This window comes from Erpetoichthys calabaricus, chromosome 4, assembly GCF_900747795.2.
Source record: "Erpetoichthys calabaricus chromosome 4, fErpCal1.3, whole genome shotgun sequence".
NCBI classification, from domain to species: domain Eukaryota; kingdom Metazoa; phylum Chordata; class Cladistia; order Polypteriformes; family Polypteridae; genus Erpetoichthys; species Erpetoichthys calabaricus.
In genome coordinates this window covers 48,672,196-48,687,637 of record NC_041397.2, presented here as the reverse complement: position 1 = coordinate 48,687,637, position 15,442 = coordinate 48,672,196, and the positions used below count along the sequence as shown (strand labels likewise).

Sequence of the window (15,442 nt, the reverse complement as noted above, 5' to 3'; positions counted from 1 at the left end):
GATTTATTATTAGCTGCTGGAAATTTCTCTTATACCTGTCATCTTGATGAGATACTGAAGAATGTGGTCATACTAAAAGTTTTTAGTAATGACTTGAGAAGTTAAAACAATGTGGCACAATGGTGTAAATTAATGCTTCATTGGTGTGCAGAAGGATACTTGTCAGCTGTATGTCCGTTTTTTATGAAATAAGTCCAAATTCATAGCTAACTGTACTTCTAATATAGTTATTACAATATAGAAATATGTGAATTAACCAGATTAAGCCTGAAGTACAGGTAAAATAACTTTCTGTTTAGTTTGTATATATGTTGCTAGGGCATTAAAATTAAATGATTTTCAGCTGTCTGTCATTTTTGGCTACAAGCCTAAAATTTTCTTATTTTGGCAGAAATATGTTAACATTTCTGTAGTGTTTCCCATTATTGCTTTGACAAAACAATTTTTTAAATGTTTTTTCCTCCTTAAGAGTTAGAAAAATACTCCTCAGATTTACTGGTCTAATGCTGATTAGTATTGAATGTAGACTTGATAGAGAAACTAAAAAATATATATATTTTTTATTTATACTACCTTTGCCCTTGGTTTTTCAAACCAGAGTACAACAAATCCTCCTTGAGACGTGCTTGCATTGATAACAATAAATATTCAGTGGGTCTTTTTTAAACCAATGTATGATTATGTAATTCTTCATTTAAAAACAAAAAATGTTTTCTTACAGTAATTCGATCTTTTGATGTTAACAAACCTGGGTGTGAGGTTGATGACCTTAAAGGGGGTGTAGCAGGAGGCAGTATTTTGAAAGGTGTTCTTAAGGTAAGACTACATTAAAGCTTTCTTTACCCAGTAAAACAGAAATCCCAAGTTTAAGTAACTGTTTATTTACCAGAAAAAAAACTTTTGGTAGTAATTTGAAAAAGCTCTTGAGAAAAGCCTGCATAATACTTAATTTACTACATACTAAGTAGCAAAAGTCTTGACGTCAGACGTGCAAGTAAGAATCTTGCTGTTCATATTACAGTAAACTGACACTTGAGATCTAAATCTCTAAGAAACATATTAACTCTTTTTGGGCTAATTTTTTTTTTTTTTGTTTCTTTTCTCCCAGGGCTGAATATTTTTTCCAAAATCTGTTTTTTTTTTTTTTTTTTTTAAAATAAGAACACTAGCAATAACATATCGAATCAACAAAAAATATTTATTTTTGACAAATGTTACTGTCTTGCATGTTGTATGAGCCTGCATACTATATGATTTCCACATACACTGTACTATGATTTCACATACATGTTACACAGCAAAGTCCTGCAAAGTCTGATATTGCTCAAAGCAGCCAATTGCATACATTGCCACATTGCATTGATAAAATTGTTTATATGTTGGTTCCACAATGTCAAGCAGGGGCTTACAATGCATGTTCCACTGGTGCCTCCTTTTCAATTGTCTGTTGCTGCACTTTCTCACATATCTTGTTAAGAGTGTACTGTAGAGAGACAAGTCACCCGTTTGATATCGTGCCATGCCACTGCCACCAAGTTTTCCGCCCGCATGAAAACCGTATTGTCGCCTCTTTTCAACTTCAGCCTGTCTGGCATCAACTGTGAAGGCATGGGTCTCCTGTTCACCCTCACTGTGCCATAAGCTCCAGTTCCCCTGCTGTGTAGCTCCATGTTGTTCATGTTGTTCAGGTCATGTATAAAAATTGTCCATGTATACAACATAACCCAAAAGTTCATAGCCCTGAAGCAGCTCCAGCACAACCCGACTTGTCAAGGGACAGTTCTCTGTTTGAAAGAAATACTTTCCTGTATATGTAATTACTTTCAGGCAGAAAATAGTGTTTGCTTCTGCCAGTACAAAATCCTTTATGCCATACTTTGTGGGCTTATCTGGCATATATTGGTGGGGAAAAAAGGCATCCCTTGTATTTTATCATAGATTCATCCACAGACAAATCACGACCACGCTGATAAAATTGTTGATATGTTGGCTCCACAATGTCAAGCAGTGGCTGAACTTTATACATGGGGTTATGGCCTGGCTCACCCCTTGGGATTTGCTTCTGGTTATCACAGAAGTGAATAAAACTTTGCAGGAGTAGATAGATAGATAGATAGATACTTTATTAATCCCAATGGGAAATTCACATTCTGTGTACTTATCACGCGGCATAACCTGTCCAAAGCCACCAGGGGACAAAGCACATTTGGACCAATGCTCCCTGAAGTTATATCACCAGTCTAGTCCCAGCTCCATTTGTAATGCCACAAAGCCCTTCATCTCGTCTCTTGTTGTGGGTTTCCACTTTGAAAAATGTGAATGCGGTGCAAACGCAGCCGCGATTCAAAAAATTGCTCTGCATACCTTTTTGAGTCGTCTGACTGTAGCTGAAAAGCAGCTTCAGGAAAGAACAGCCTCAGGTAGTCCAGTGGCTGGTAATCTGTCGTGTCCAAAAGCAAGCCATGCTGTCTTGTGATGTCCAGTAGCTAGTTTGGCTCCCACAGATCAATGTCTGGGTATTCCTCCAACACGAACTTTGTCGTAGGTGCATCGGCTGCGTGAATGCGCTCAGCTGGCAGCCAATCAGCTGGGGCGGCATCAGCTGGTGTCTGATCAGCTGATGCCAGTTCCTCACTTTCTTGCTCGATCTCCTGATCACTGTCAACAAAATCAGATTCTGAAAAATCAGAGTCCGACTCCGCGATAATGCACAAAATTAGGGTTTGAAAAAATTAGCATTACCAGTTGGCAACAGAACAGAAAAACTCCAGTTAAAAGTACAGTATTTCTGGAGAAAATAAATATCTGGGTTATTGATTATGACTGGTCACAGTTTTGCTGATGCACACCAACTAGCTGTCTAGTAGACACATACTAGATAGATAGATAGATAGATACTTTATTAATCCAATAGGAAATTCACATTCTTCAGCAGCAGCATACTGATACAATAATATTAAATTAAAGAATGATAATAATACAGGTGAAAAAAAAAAAAACAGACAATAACTATGTATAATGTTAAATATTAACGTTTACCCCCTTGGTGGAATTAAAGAGTCGCATAGTTTGGGGGAGGAACGATCTCCTCAATCTGTCTGTGGAGCAGGACAGTGACAGCAGTCTGTCGCTGAAGCTGCTCTTCTGTCTGGAGATGACATTATTTAGTGGATGCAGTGGATTCTCCATAATTGATAGGAGCCTGCTGAGCGCCCTTCGCTCTGCCACAGATGTTAAACTGTCCAGCTCCATGCCAACAATAGAGCCTGCCTTCCTCACCAGTTTGTCCAGGCGTGAGGCGTCTTTCCTCTTAATGCTGCCTCCCCAGCACACCACTGCGTAGAAGAGGGCGCTCGCCACAACTGTTTGATAGAACATCTGCAGCATCTTATTGCAGATGTTGAAGGAAGCCAGCCTTCTAAGGAAGTATAACCGGCTTTGTCCTTTCTTGCACAGCGCATCAGTATTGGCAGTCCAGTCTAATTTATCATCCAGCTGCACTCCCAGATATTTATAGGTCTGCACCATCTGCACACAGTCACCTCTGATGATCACTGGGTCTATGAGGGGTCTGGGCCTCCTAAAATCCACCACCAGCTCCTTGGTTTTGCTGGTGTTCAGGTGTAGGTGGTTTGAGTCGGACCATTTAACAAAGTCATTGATTAGGTCCCTATACTCCTCCTCCAGCCCATTCCTGATACAGCCCACGATAGCAGTGTCATCAGCGAACTTTTGCACATGGCAGGACTCCGAGTTGTATTGGAAGTCCGATGTATATAGGCTGAACAGGACCGGAGAAAGTACAGTCCCCTGTGGCGCTCCTGTGTTGCTGACCACAATGTCAGACATGCAGTTCCCAAGACGCACATACTGAGGTCTGTCTTTAAGATAGTCCATGATCCATGCCACTAGGTATGAATCTAATCCCATCTCTGTCAGCTTGTCCCTAAGGAGCAGAGGTTGGATTGTGTTGAAGGCGCTAGAGAAGTCTAGAAACATAATTCTTACAGCACCACTGCCTCTGTCCAAGTGAGAGAGGGATCGGTGTAGCATATAGATGATGGCATCTTCCGCTCCCACCTTCTCTTGATATGCAAACTGCAGAGGGTCAAGGGCGTGTTGAACCTGTGGCCTAAGGTGGTGAAGCAGCAGCCTCTCCATGGTCTTCATCACATGTGATGTCAGAGCAACAGGCCGAAAGTCATTCAGCTCACTAGGACGTGATACCTTTGGGACTGGGGTGATACAAGATGTTTTCCAAAGCCTCGGGACTCTCCCCTGTTCCAGGCTCAGGTTGAAGATGCGCTGTAGAGGACCCCCCAGCTCCGATGCACAGACCTTCAGCAGTCGTGGCGATACTCCACCTGGACCCGCTGCTTTGCTGGCACGAAGTCTCCTCAGCTCTCTGCTCACTTGCGCTGTTGTTATTATGGGTGGGGATGTTTTTCCTATGCTGGTATCAGCAGAAGGATGTGTGGAGGGTGCAGTACTCCGAGGTGAGAGTGTAAATACAACTGTAAATACAACAGGTCTGATGTTGCATCAAGATCAGTTGAATTCCAAGGTTGGAAAATTGCTCTGAGCTTTCATTCCTTTTGCAAGAGCATTAGCATGACAAAATAGTGTTTTCAAGTGGTTCAACAGGTTACCTAGAAGATAAACGTAACAGAAGAGGGTCAGTAGTGTGTGTGTGTGTGTGTGTGGTTTTTTTTTTTTTTTTTTTTTAAATCTGCCATATGTTGGTGACATTGATTGTAAGACTGAAAATTAGGCGCTACTGATGATAGATGTTCAGTGAATTCTCAACCACTAGCATTTTGCAAATACTACAGTTGTTTTAAGGAATTGATACTCTGTTTCTGATAAGGGGGGGGGGGGGTCTTTGTTTCTGCAAAACTCACTTGTAGCTAGTCTATTAATTAGAGGCTGGGCTAAGTCTGTGATTAAACTATGGTTTTAATTAACTTCTCATGTGGTACCCAAACACATAAGAGAACACAAGGAAGAAGGCTAACTAGATTCCATTTGATATAACGATGTTTTCTTATACAAAGTAGTGTTACTCACTCCAGAATCACAAAGCCCAAGTACCTGCCCAAAGAGTTATTTGTGGTGGTGCTTTTATGTAAGAACTTAACAGATAATTAAAAAAAATAATTTTATTTAGAACAGTAGATACTTGAAGATTTAAGTAATTGTCACACTAAGATATGTAATTTATGGGAGATCATTAAAGGAAATTGTCCAGGTGTAGACTGATAATTTTTCTGTGAAAGCTATTCTTTATGTACTTTTTACAAATTTTACCATCAAAGCAGATGTTGTAGGAATTATTTTCTATAATTGGGAAAAGTTAAGCACTAGTTGAGTCTTTCCAGAGGCAGTAAATCAATAAACTAAATGTAGCTTTACGTATGGCCACAAGACTACAGTTTTGTTGAGTAAAAACAACCACATATTTAGAACTATTCAAAGTGTTCTTTGCCATTAATTACCTGGCATTTAGAAATATATTTCTGATTGTACAAATTTTCATATGGCTTTTAATTTACACAAATTTGCACTGGTTTAAAGAATGTGTTCCAAGGATTTGGCCCTCTTTTACATTTTGAATCTTAACAGCCTGTTGTGGCTGGTGAGCATTTGGTCAGCTTTGTTCAACAGACACGAATTGCTTAAAAGAGCATACAAAGTTAATGTACTTCAGATTACACTAAAAGGAAGAAAATGGCAAAGTACATCTGATTTTTAGTTTGCATCTGCCAAAAACGTTAAAGTACAATAGATTATTGATCATTTTTAATCCTTGAAACACGCAGCAAAACATGGTGAAGAATCTGAATCTGTGATAAAGAATAATATATACAGTATAATCAAACAAACAAGCATTTTGCATTAAACCTATCTTCCAAAATATAACATCTTTAATATAGACAGATTCAAAGGGTTGGTGGCTATTAACAAAATGGGTGAGGACATAAAAAAATCATATAAAAGTTTACATGATTTTTTTTTTTTTTGAGTTAAGGCAGCACTATTTCAGGTCTGCAGTTTAAGAGGTTTGAAACTATTTCCTGTGACTTTGTACAGTGTAGAAAATGCTAGTCCAGTATCTCTTTAGATGCAAATGTTACATTAAGTAATGAGTGAGGAACCTTTGTAAAATCAAATTGAAAAATGTATGTTCTTGATGAACCCTATCCAATCATCTGAAATAATGTAAGAGAGAGCATATTTTTTAATGTAGCAATGTGAATAAAGGTCCATTTAAACATTTGGAGGATTTGAATATAAAAATTAGGATATTACAAAATTGCTAGACCCTAAACCCCAGCATCTCCAACTCCCATGATTACAGTGTGCTGTGTTCCCATTCTGTCACCTTTTATAAGATAGGCTTGGAAGCAACAGTTATTTTGTAGTCCGTGTCAAACTTTTGTTGTACTTTGTACACTCACTGTTCGAGTTACTAGAGTGAGTACTATGGGCGCACTAAGAACATTTTCAGATCTTTTCAATGCAGACAATAAGTGTATTTACTTGCACACACAACTGGTTTAAGATGAATAACCCAGTTACTGCAGAAACCTTTTTTTTAAATCCATCTTTACATGAACGTCTGGAGTTGTCCTTTGTCAACAATGCACCAACATTATTAAACTGCATCCAAAAAAAAAGTTAAATGTAATTATTGGCCACCATGAAATTCGAAATAAGAATGACACCCCTGATTTCTTGTATTTTTATAAATATGTTTAAACAAAGTGTCAATTTGACAGTAGCTTTCTGTTAGCAGAATGCACACAGCACACTCTTTTTCTACTTGGCTACTTGAGCGAGCCCTTCAAACAACCCAGTATGTGCTTTTTGCCTTACACCCAGTGCTGTTGGGATGATAATGCGGGAATTTTTACTTCAGTAAGATAAGTAATGCTTTCAGTTACTTGTTACTTTAAAAAGTAACCAGACCTTGTAATGCACCTTACTTTTAATATTTTACATTACTGCTCTCAAGATTGTTTTGCTGAGTTTAGCATTGTATAGTATTTCAATAAAAATGTAGAGATTTTTGAAATAGTAAGGACTCATTCTCTCGCCTGTACATTAGCCTCTGAAAATTTTTGTCAATGGTTCTGCCTGTTGCTGCTGAAAGCATGTGTTAAGAAAATACATGTGCAGGCTGACTGAGTGCAATGGACATGCTTGTACTACAGAATTCTTAACAATAACCCAATTAAGTGTTCACTTGGCAATATAATTGGGGTATTCCTAGAGAAATCTACTTCTTTTACACTGGTTTCTGATTTCTGTAACCAGAATAAGGGTTTACATGGAATTTTACAAATCAGGTTTCTATGAATAAGTCTGTTATTGAAGCGCATGTTGAATGTTTATCATTATCACAATGTAGCAGTTGTTAGTGTCCATGAGTTGTTCCAGCTTTAGCCACTGATAGCTTGGCTTGTAGCCGGGCTGCATTTTCTGTTTAAGGTTAGGTTGGTAGTAGTTTATATATTTATTTATTTTTGAGCATTGCTTCTAAATCTGAAGCGTTTGTGCTCCTTCAGTTTTCGTTCACTTATTGTTACTAGTAGAGTTGCAACAGAGTCGCACTTCTCTGCCTGTGAGTGTTCTTTGTGTTTACGCTATTAAAGGAAATTTAAACTGCTTATTGTAATTCTACATTTACTTTGAATGCTTTCAAAACGTCTACATTCTTTTTACTTTATATATTAAAAAAAAAAAAAAGCATTAGTGTTGTGTTACAGATAGTAAATTAGCAAAAGCATATTAAATGACACGTTTACTTTTACTGGTTTGTTTAGTTTCTTGCATTTTGGCGAATTGCTCTCCTTCAGGTTTCCTAAAGTTTATGTATAATGATTAGTTTTTCTGCAATTGGTTTTTGTTCCCTTGTTAGATAAGCAAATTTCCCTTGCAAATAATGTATTTGTAAGTGTAGCCCTTGTTTGCATAGGTCACTTATTACTTTGTTTGCTGTAATGCAAGGTGTGTGTGTGTGTGTGAACTAAAAGCTGGTGTATTCTGTGTTGTGTAAATACGTCGTCTTTAGTTTAATAAGGTTTATCTCAAACCACCATTCAAATTCCTTTTTACTTTGTTCCCTTTTTAACAAGCTGAAATGACTTTGAAGGGCATAAAAAGTAACAGGCAGAATCTACAGGTGACTCACAACCCTCCTCTTAAGTGTTTGCTGTGTTGGTGACTTCCAGTATGGAGCAACTGAGAGTGAGAGTGAGAGTGAGAGAGAGAGAGAGCAAGCAAAAAAGAGAGAGGGACTGCTGGTTAAGAAAAGTATCCTAATAACAAACTGAAGAACACATGCTGCACATTTGAAACCACACCTCTCAACATTTAAGCATCAACCAGCTAAATAAGCATAAAACATGAAGTACCTAGAAGGGCCTTCCAGCGAACAGCATAATATACACAAACATACTGAAAAATTAAATCTGCAAATTTTGAGCAGCTGTAATTTGACATTAAGCTCAGAATTCTGTTTACATGGCTACAAATTATTGTTTCTTTAGGCTAGGCATTTACTACCTATCTTGGATTTTAATGTCCCTAATTTCCAGGTACCCTACCAAGTGTGTGTGACAAAATATTAGCCTCCTATTTAAATGGGAGATGGTTGAGTGTAACTTGCAAACATATTTTTATGCTTTAATGGCGTCATTTGTTTAGTAACTCTTTGTTAAACAAAAAAGAAAAAACACAAAGTACATGGCTGAAAAGATGTGCCTTTCGGTTTCAGGACATTTTGTCGTACAGCCAATAAAATTGTAGTCCTCCAACCCCTTATCTGTTCATTCAAAGTTCATTCTGTTTGAACAGCTCTGCACTCAACCTGACTTGACAGCACTATGAACAACTATTCAATATAGGTGATCAGTGTAAGAACTTTTTTCCATAATGTGCTGTATGGGTTTTTGTGTTTATTTATGAAAAAACAACACTTTTCCACGTCAACATTGTAGTTCTGGCTGCTGATATTAGTAGAATAAGGGCTCGGATGTCTGTCCCTATCATGTTGGTAACAGTTGTGGAAGACCCAAGTGCCTATAGGTTTAAGTTGCTCATGAATGTGTCTGTCAGTTTTTTTTTTTTTTGTTTGTTTTTTGATCTTCAGATAAGAACTGACTTATTTTACTTTCTTGCTTTTCTACGAAAAAACCTGTTACTGCTGAGCAGAGGCTTGGTGTGTGGTTTTATGTGCAAGTTTTAAAGGAATGCAGAAATACCCAGAGATATGGAGAGTGAATAGTTTTAAAGAAGGAACAGTAGGTTAGCATGGGGGGAGGGGGTTGGAGGAAAGGTCAGGCCCAAAACCAAGTTGCAGGGATACTGCAGAATTTTGTTTTGGTGGAATGTCCTATGTTTGTGACAGCAGGACTAGGAGTAATCCAGGCAATGGGTTAACTTCCTGCATGCAGCCCAAGTCGCAATAAAATGTTACAGTACACAGGACATTGTATTTGTAACTACTGATGCATATTCATAAATGAAGTGACTAGTGTATTTACATGATGGGTAGAAATTAAACTGTTTAAAAAGGGTCAGGGGTTGTCTAAGGATATTCCAATCTGTGCAAAATTTCAAGATGTAAGTCAACTGTAAATGACACTAGGGCTTACATGGAAAAATCCGATATGCAGTTGTTTTTTGTTTGGTTTTTTTTTTAACGTGATATTATACTTCCCATTATTAATACTAGTACCAGCCCTACTTACAGCAAATATTTGACTGAAACCTAGAGGCACAAGTATATCATTTTCTCTTGAAAAAATAGTCTGTGATGTAAGTCTGAAAATGGGTGGTTGAAATAAGCTAGGAGTTCCATCACTGGTTCCAATCAAGTGTTCTTTGAGTTTGGCCACAAAAAAATTACAGCCTTAGTGATCGTCCAGGGTTAAATTTACCCAACTATATTCAGCGACTTAGCCATAATACTATCACTATTTCTGCACCCTCTAAGATTGTCCCTAACAAGTGGGAGCAAGGTGCATACTTCGGTTCTATTGCTGCTGCAGCTTTAAAGTACAGTGTTATGCTTTGATAGAACAAATTTTAAAATAAACTTTTAAAATTATTATTTTAGTATGTTAAGCACTTTAAATTTTATTAATACTGCTTATTACTTATTTATATCAGTTTTTATTAGTGAGCTATGTTAATAGCCCTTTGCTTAACTATTACTTAGTTTAGTAGATCTGTAAAAAGTAATTACATTTATTTTTACTATCATTTTCATATTATCTGATCATACTGTACCTTTTATATTCAGCATGATTTTAAAATGTTATGCAGAGCATATTAATAAAATTCTTCTAATTTTAAGGTTGGACAAGAAATCGAAGTTAGGCCTGGTATTGTCTCAAAGGACCATGAAGGCAAACTTATGTGTAAACCAATATTCTCCAAGATCGTGTCATTGTTTGCAGAACACAATGATCTTTTGTATGGTGCACCTGGTGGCCTTATTGGTAAGAGGCAATATACTTCAGCTGTGCTATTTTTTGTTTTTACATGAAATTTTTTGTTTTTTGTCATAAAACAGACATTATGATTGTGTGAGGTTTTTTTTTTTTTTTAGTTTTTTTTTGCATAACCGTTTTTTAGTGTCAGAGAGCAGGGTCATTGCAAAGGCACTATACAAATGTAGTGTTGTTATCAATAGCTTCAGCTGTTATGCACAGTCCCTGGAGCAACTTTCAGGTTAAGGACCTTGTTAAGTAAAAACTAATGTTGGCTCCTTCATTATCAAATCACTACCAGGAGGAAAAAAAACAGTTGACTCCTTGCAGCTCAACAGTGCATTTGCACTAAAATATTTTACAAAATAAATAAAATTGGTTATTTGAAATACAACTGAAAATTAAGAACACATTTTTGTTAAGTACTTAAATAAGTTAGTTCAGGGCAGGGAGCTAAAATCCCATTGTGACCTAGTGTTAGTCATGTTAGGTATGCAGTTTGGAAGGAGATAGATTTTTTGAGATTGTGATTGTCCCACATTAAAAAGCTGCTTGTGTTATGGTTATAATACATTCCAGTATGCAAAAAATGGATTGCGGTAACCATTTTACTGCAAGATTCATCTATCATCTGTTGTCTTCTGTCCTGTACTAATGTAAGAAGTCTGGTCTATGATGTGATATGTCAATTTTTTATCTTATCAGATACCACGTACAGTTAAAGTAAGAAAACTGATAACTTGTTTGAATTCCTTAAAATCCTAACAGAGAAGCAACAACTCAAATCTCACTAAGCATCCAAGATATTTTATTTTCCCCTCAACATCTGTATAAAAAAAATTGCCTTACACAGTGCCTTCCCTAATTTTTGGGACAAATACACATTTTCCTTGATTTACCACTCTGCTTCGCAATTTTCAAATTACAAGTCAAACAGTGCAGATTTGGTTAAAGTGCACATTGTAGACTTTAATGTATTTGCAATCATTTCTGTTTCACCATGTAGAAATTGCAACACTTTTTATACATGGTCTTTCAGGGCACCATAATGTTTGGGACATAGTACAGTATATTAAAGAAGTTACATTTATGCCTGCAGTGACTGGTTGAAGTCTGCAATACACAGGCCTCACCAGGTGCTGAGTATATTCCCCGGTGGTGCTCTGCCATGGTCTTTTTATTACAAATATGTTAAGAGTGCAAATTGTTACAATCATTTAATCTTTTTCTTATTTGCTGCTTTTTTTTTTTCAAATACTTTGTGGATGAGTTAACCTTCTGATAAAAGTAAATGTCACATTTTGTGTCTAGGTGTCGGGACAAAGATTGATCCTACTCTCTGCCGTGCAGATCGTATGGTGGGGCAGGTTTTAGGGGCAGTTGGAGCATTACCAGAGATTTTTACAGAGTTAGAAATTTCCTACTTTCTTCTCAGACGACTTCTTGGTGTTCGTACAGAAGGTGATAAGAAGGCAGCAAAGGTTTGTGATTAAAACTGAATCTTTGTCTCTGAATGATTTGAATGTGAGAAGTTGATTTAATTTGTTAAATCAAACTGAAATTTTATAATAAACTTGATTGATATGGAGTGATTTAGTTGGTTCATTTTATTAGAGAATAGGCAGGAAAATCAAATACATTTATCATCTTTTGCTAATTTTTTCCATTATTGGAAAGGTAAGTAAAGTATGGAATTTGTGAAAATTGTTGTCTGATGCTAAACGGTGAAGGTGTATAGACCACAAAAGAGCTTAAAGTTAAATTATTCTTAATGGCAACCCTCTTTTAATGACGAGAGCTATTGGTGCCTGTATTCAAAAAAACTAATCAAAAAGAGACACTGAAAATATTTATCCAGAAACATGTGTTTTTCTTGTCAAATGTTGAACTGTTTCCTTAAGTTCTAAAGTTTGCAAGATTGTAGATGCCGCTTCAATTTCCAAACTACTTTCTTTTTTGTTTCGAAATACTGTAAACTTGACCCCTCTAATGAAATTTTTCTCCAATTTATTCTGTAGGTACAAAAGCTGTCAAAGAATGAAGTATTGATGGTAAATATAGGCTCATTATCAACTGGTGGTAGAGTAAGTGCAGTCAAAGCTGATTTGGGAAAGATTGTCCTCACAAACCCAGTCTGCACTGAAGTAGGAGAAAAGATTGCCCTCAGCAGAAGAGTGGAAAAACATTGGCGGTAATGTGTTTTTTTTCTCTTCCCTCCTTCACTTTTTTGGTAGAAATAGAGAATACTATAGCACTGTTGTACTAGAACTGCCTATTATAAAAAATATATATATTTTAAGTTTTACCCGTGCTAAAGTTTTTAATTGTGATAATAAATGATTTTCATATTCGAATGAGAGGATATTTTAATAATGGGGGCAAATAATTAAGTGGTAAACAGTGTTTGGTTTATCTTTTAATCTATGGAGAGACCATCACAGCGTAAAGGACAATTGTTGAGATGTTTTTCCTAAGATGGTTAAGTGGGTTGCTCTGGGTTACTTATTAAATAATAATAATTGGAAGTAATTGATCACAGCAAATCTGGAATTCAAATTCCAACAACTTAGTTGACACCACATACTGCCTCTTTGCTCAGTCATAATTATTGCCTACTCACCACAGATGTAATCCTGCTTCTTTTTCTTTAGCAAAGTACTGTCAGCCAGTGAAACCGTTTTAAACCCAGCATAGTTAGAACTGTTGGTTTTGTTTTGTTTTTTTTAAATGAGCTTTGTGATAGACTGGATATGCAACTTAGAAAATGAAGTTTTTTTTTTTTTCTCTAAAGTATAAACCAAGTCAGTATTGATGTAAAAGGAGTGAAAAATGATTAAGGTATTTTTGCATTCTGAAATCCCAACCTGCAGGCAGTATTAATGCTAAAGTGGGGAATTCTTTTACCTGAGGTTGAATATGATTCTACTTTAAGCCAGTTTTGCAACCTAACTCCACCCAGCCTGCACATGGTCATAGATCAAGAAACAAGTGCAAAAACTAAGCATTTGGGCATTCTTCTAGCCCTGGTGGATAAGTTAAGAACAAGTGACTGAATAATGCCAAAGTTATAAAACAACATCTATATATACAGTCAAACTAAAATGGTATAGTAAAAAATTACTTTTCCAATTTTATAAGGCTGCATTGGACTTCTATGAGTATCTAATACCATTAGTGACCAAGGATATGAAAGTTTAAAAAAAAAAAATTATAGTAATTGTAAAATCCCTTAAAATTGCATTAGTAGGTATTAAGCCACTCTCCATTCTCAGTTAACCCTTAAACTGCTGGAACTGGCTATACTCGGTTCCCAATGCAATTTGCCAGCACGCCAGAGCAGAGTATATTCGGCAAAGTACATTTGTTGAATGCCGCAACCGGTTAAAGTCGCTTCACGGAGCAATTTGCCAGCACACCGGAGCTGATCAGTCGGTGTCATATATTCGTTGAGCAGCTAGCTCATGACCACTGCCGGCCATGGCAGCACTGCAGCATCACTGTCCCTAGGATTCAGCCACGGCATTAGAGTAGCCTGCAAGCATCAGCGCTTGCCTCTGTATGCTTGTGTGCAGTCAGTTCAAGCGCAGTTGGCTCAGTGATTTACTGAATTTCATCAATGGCATCAATTGCACTTTGTACATATAATAATTGATTGTTGGAGTATTTTTTTTTTTTTTACCGTTCATTGACAGTGTGTAAAATGATCAGTGTTACAGTAATTGTGATGCTCCTTGCATGAAAGAAAATGTGTTCCATTTAAATTTCACATTTTCTTTGTGAATTGTGACATTTACTTAAACAGTGCAGCAAAAAAGTATTTGGCATCCAGGGGTGCGTGAACCCCCAAGTATCTGGCAGTTTAAGAGTTAGTACTGCTTTATGAAAATTGAACTATGAGCTGTAGTACAAAAAAAGAACAAGGGTGGACATGTTGCAGACAAGTATTTTCCACACTTGAATGGTATTTAGTCAGTTTGCAAATGTGTATAAAGCATGTTAACATCTTTCTCTTTATTACCTTTAGGCTTTTGGAAGCATTCCATATATTATAGATATAAAAAAATTCCTGTTCAGTTCAAGCTGCACTCTGTTAACAGTTACAATACAATTTATTTTTGTATAGCCCAAAATCACACAAGAAATGTTGCAATGTGCTTTAACAGGCCCAGCCTCTTGACAGCCCCCAGCCTTGACTCTCTAAGAAGACAAGAAAAAACTCCCAAAAAAAACCCTTGTAGGGAAAAAAATGGAAGAAATCTTGGAAAAGGCATTTATGCATATGAATGTTAGTCAGAGAGAAATGTTAACCAATTCCAAGGAAATTAAAGTAGTTTATGCTAGAATTCATGAAAGTTGCATTTTCACTTCTACAGCTTCTACCTTAGAACAGCCATAGTGCCCCCTTGTACCCACTTCAGGTCATCTTTCAAACTCCACCTTCAGACTGTGGATCCATCTCCTTTAGGCATTTAGAGCACTCCTTGTGGTTTCAGTACTTTCTCTCCCAATACTGTTTCTACTTAACAATTCTTCAAACACTCATGCAGCAGTATTTGACATGATTATTGAAATGTTGTATACAAAAAAAAAAAAAAAAACTAGCTTGAAATGGGTTTTTCCATATAGAGAAAAATATTCATCAGTTTTAAATGTTTCCAAATTTGTATGTATTATTACTACTGCTGAAATTGTGTGCAAAGTGAAACAAGAATTTTAAATCTAGTTTAGTAATATTAAGATCTTTGACCATGTTGATGTAATAGAACTTGTAGCATGCTGAAGGGTAATATCAAGTCAAATGGCAAAATGTTTCCACAACTTATTCAAAGCCAGTTTTATAATCGTTGAAATCCATATGAATTTGTTTTACGTTGACAAGTTAGCAGTATATAATTGAAATGCATTTAGTGTTTCTCTTGAAACTCTGAGACAGCCTCCATAGA

General features: G+C 36.6%; 1 protein-coding gene across 1 annotated transcript in view; it reads left to right on the top strand.

Moving 5' to 3' along the window:
* Nucleotides 1-15,442, top strand: part of eif2s3 (eukaryotic translation initiation factor 2, subunit 3 gamma) — a 61,408-nt gene that overhangs the window by 42,809 nt on the left and 3,157 nt on the right. Inside the window, exons 8-11 of the mRNA XM_028799424.2 lie at nucleotides 722-816; nucleotides 10,364-10,508; nucleotides 11,811-11,980; nucleotides 12,518-12,690. Coding sequence (XP_028655257.1) covers nucleotides 722-816; nucleotides 10,364-10,508; nucleotides 11,811-11,980; nucleotides 12,518-12,690 — 583 coding nt within the window. The remainder of the gene's footprint in view (nucleotides 1-721; nucleotides 817-10,363; nucleotides 10,509-11,810; nucleotides 11,981-12,517; nucleotides 12,691-15,442) is intronic.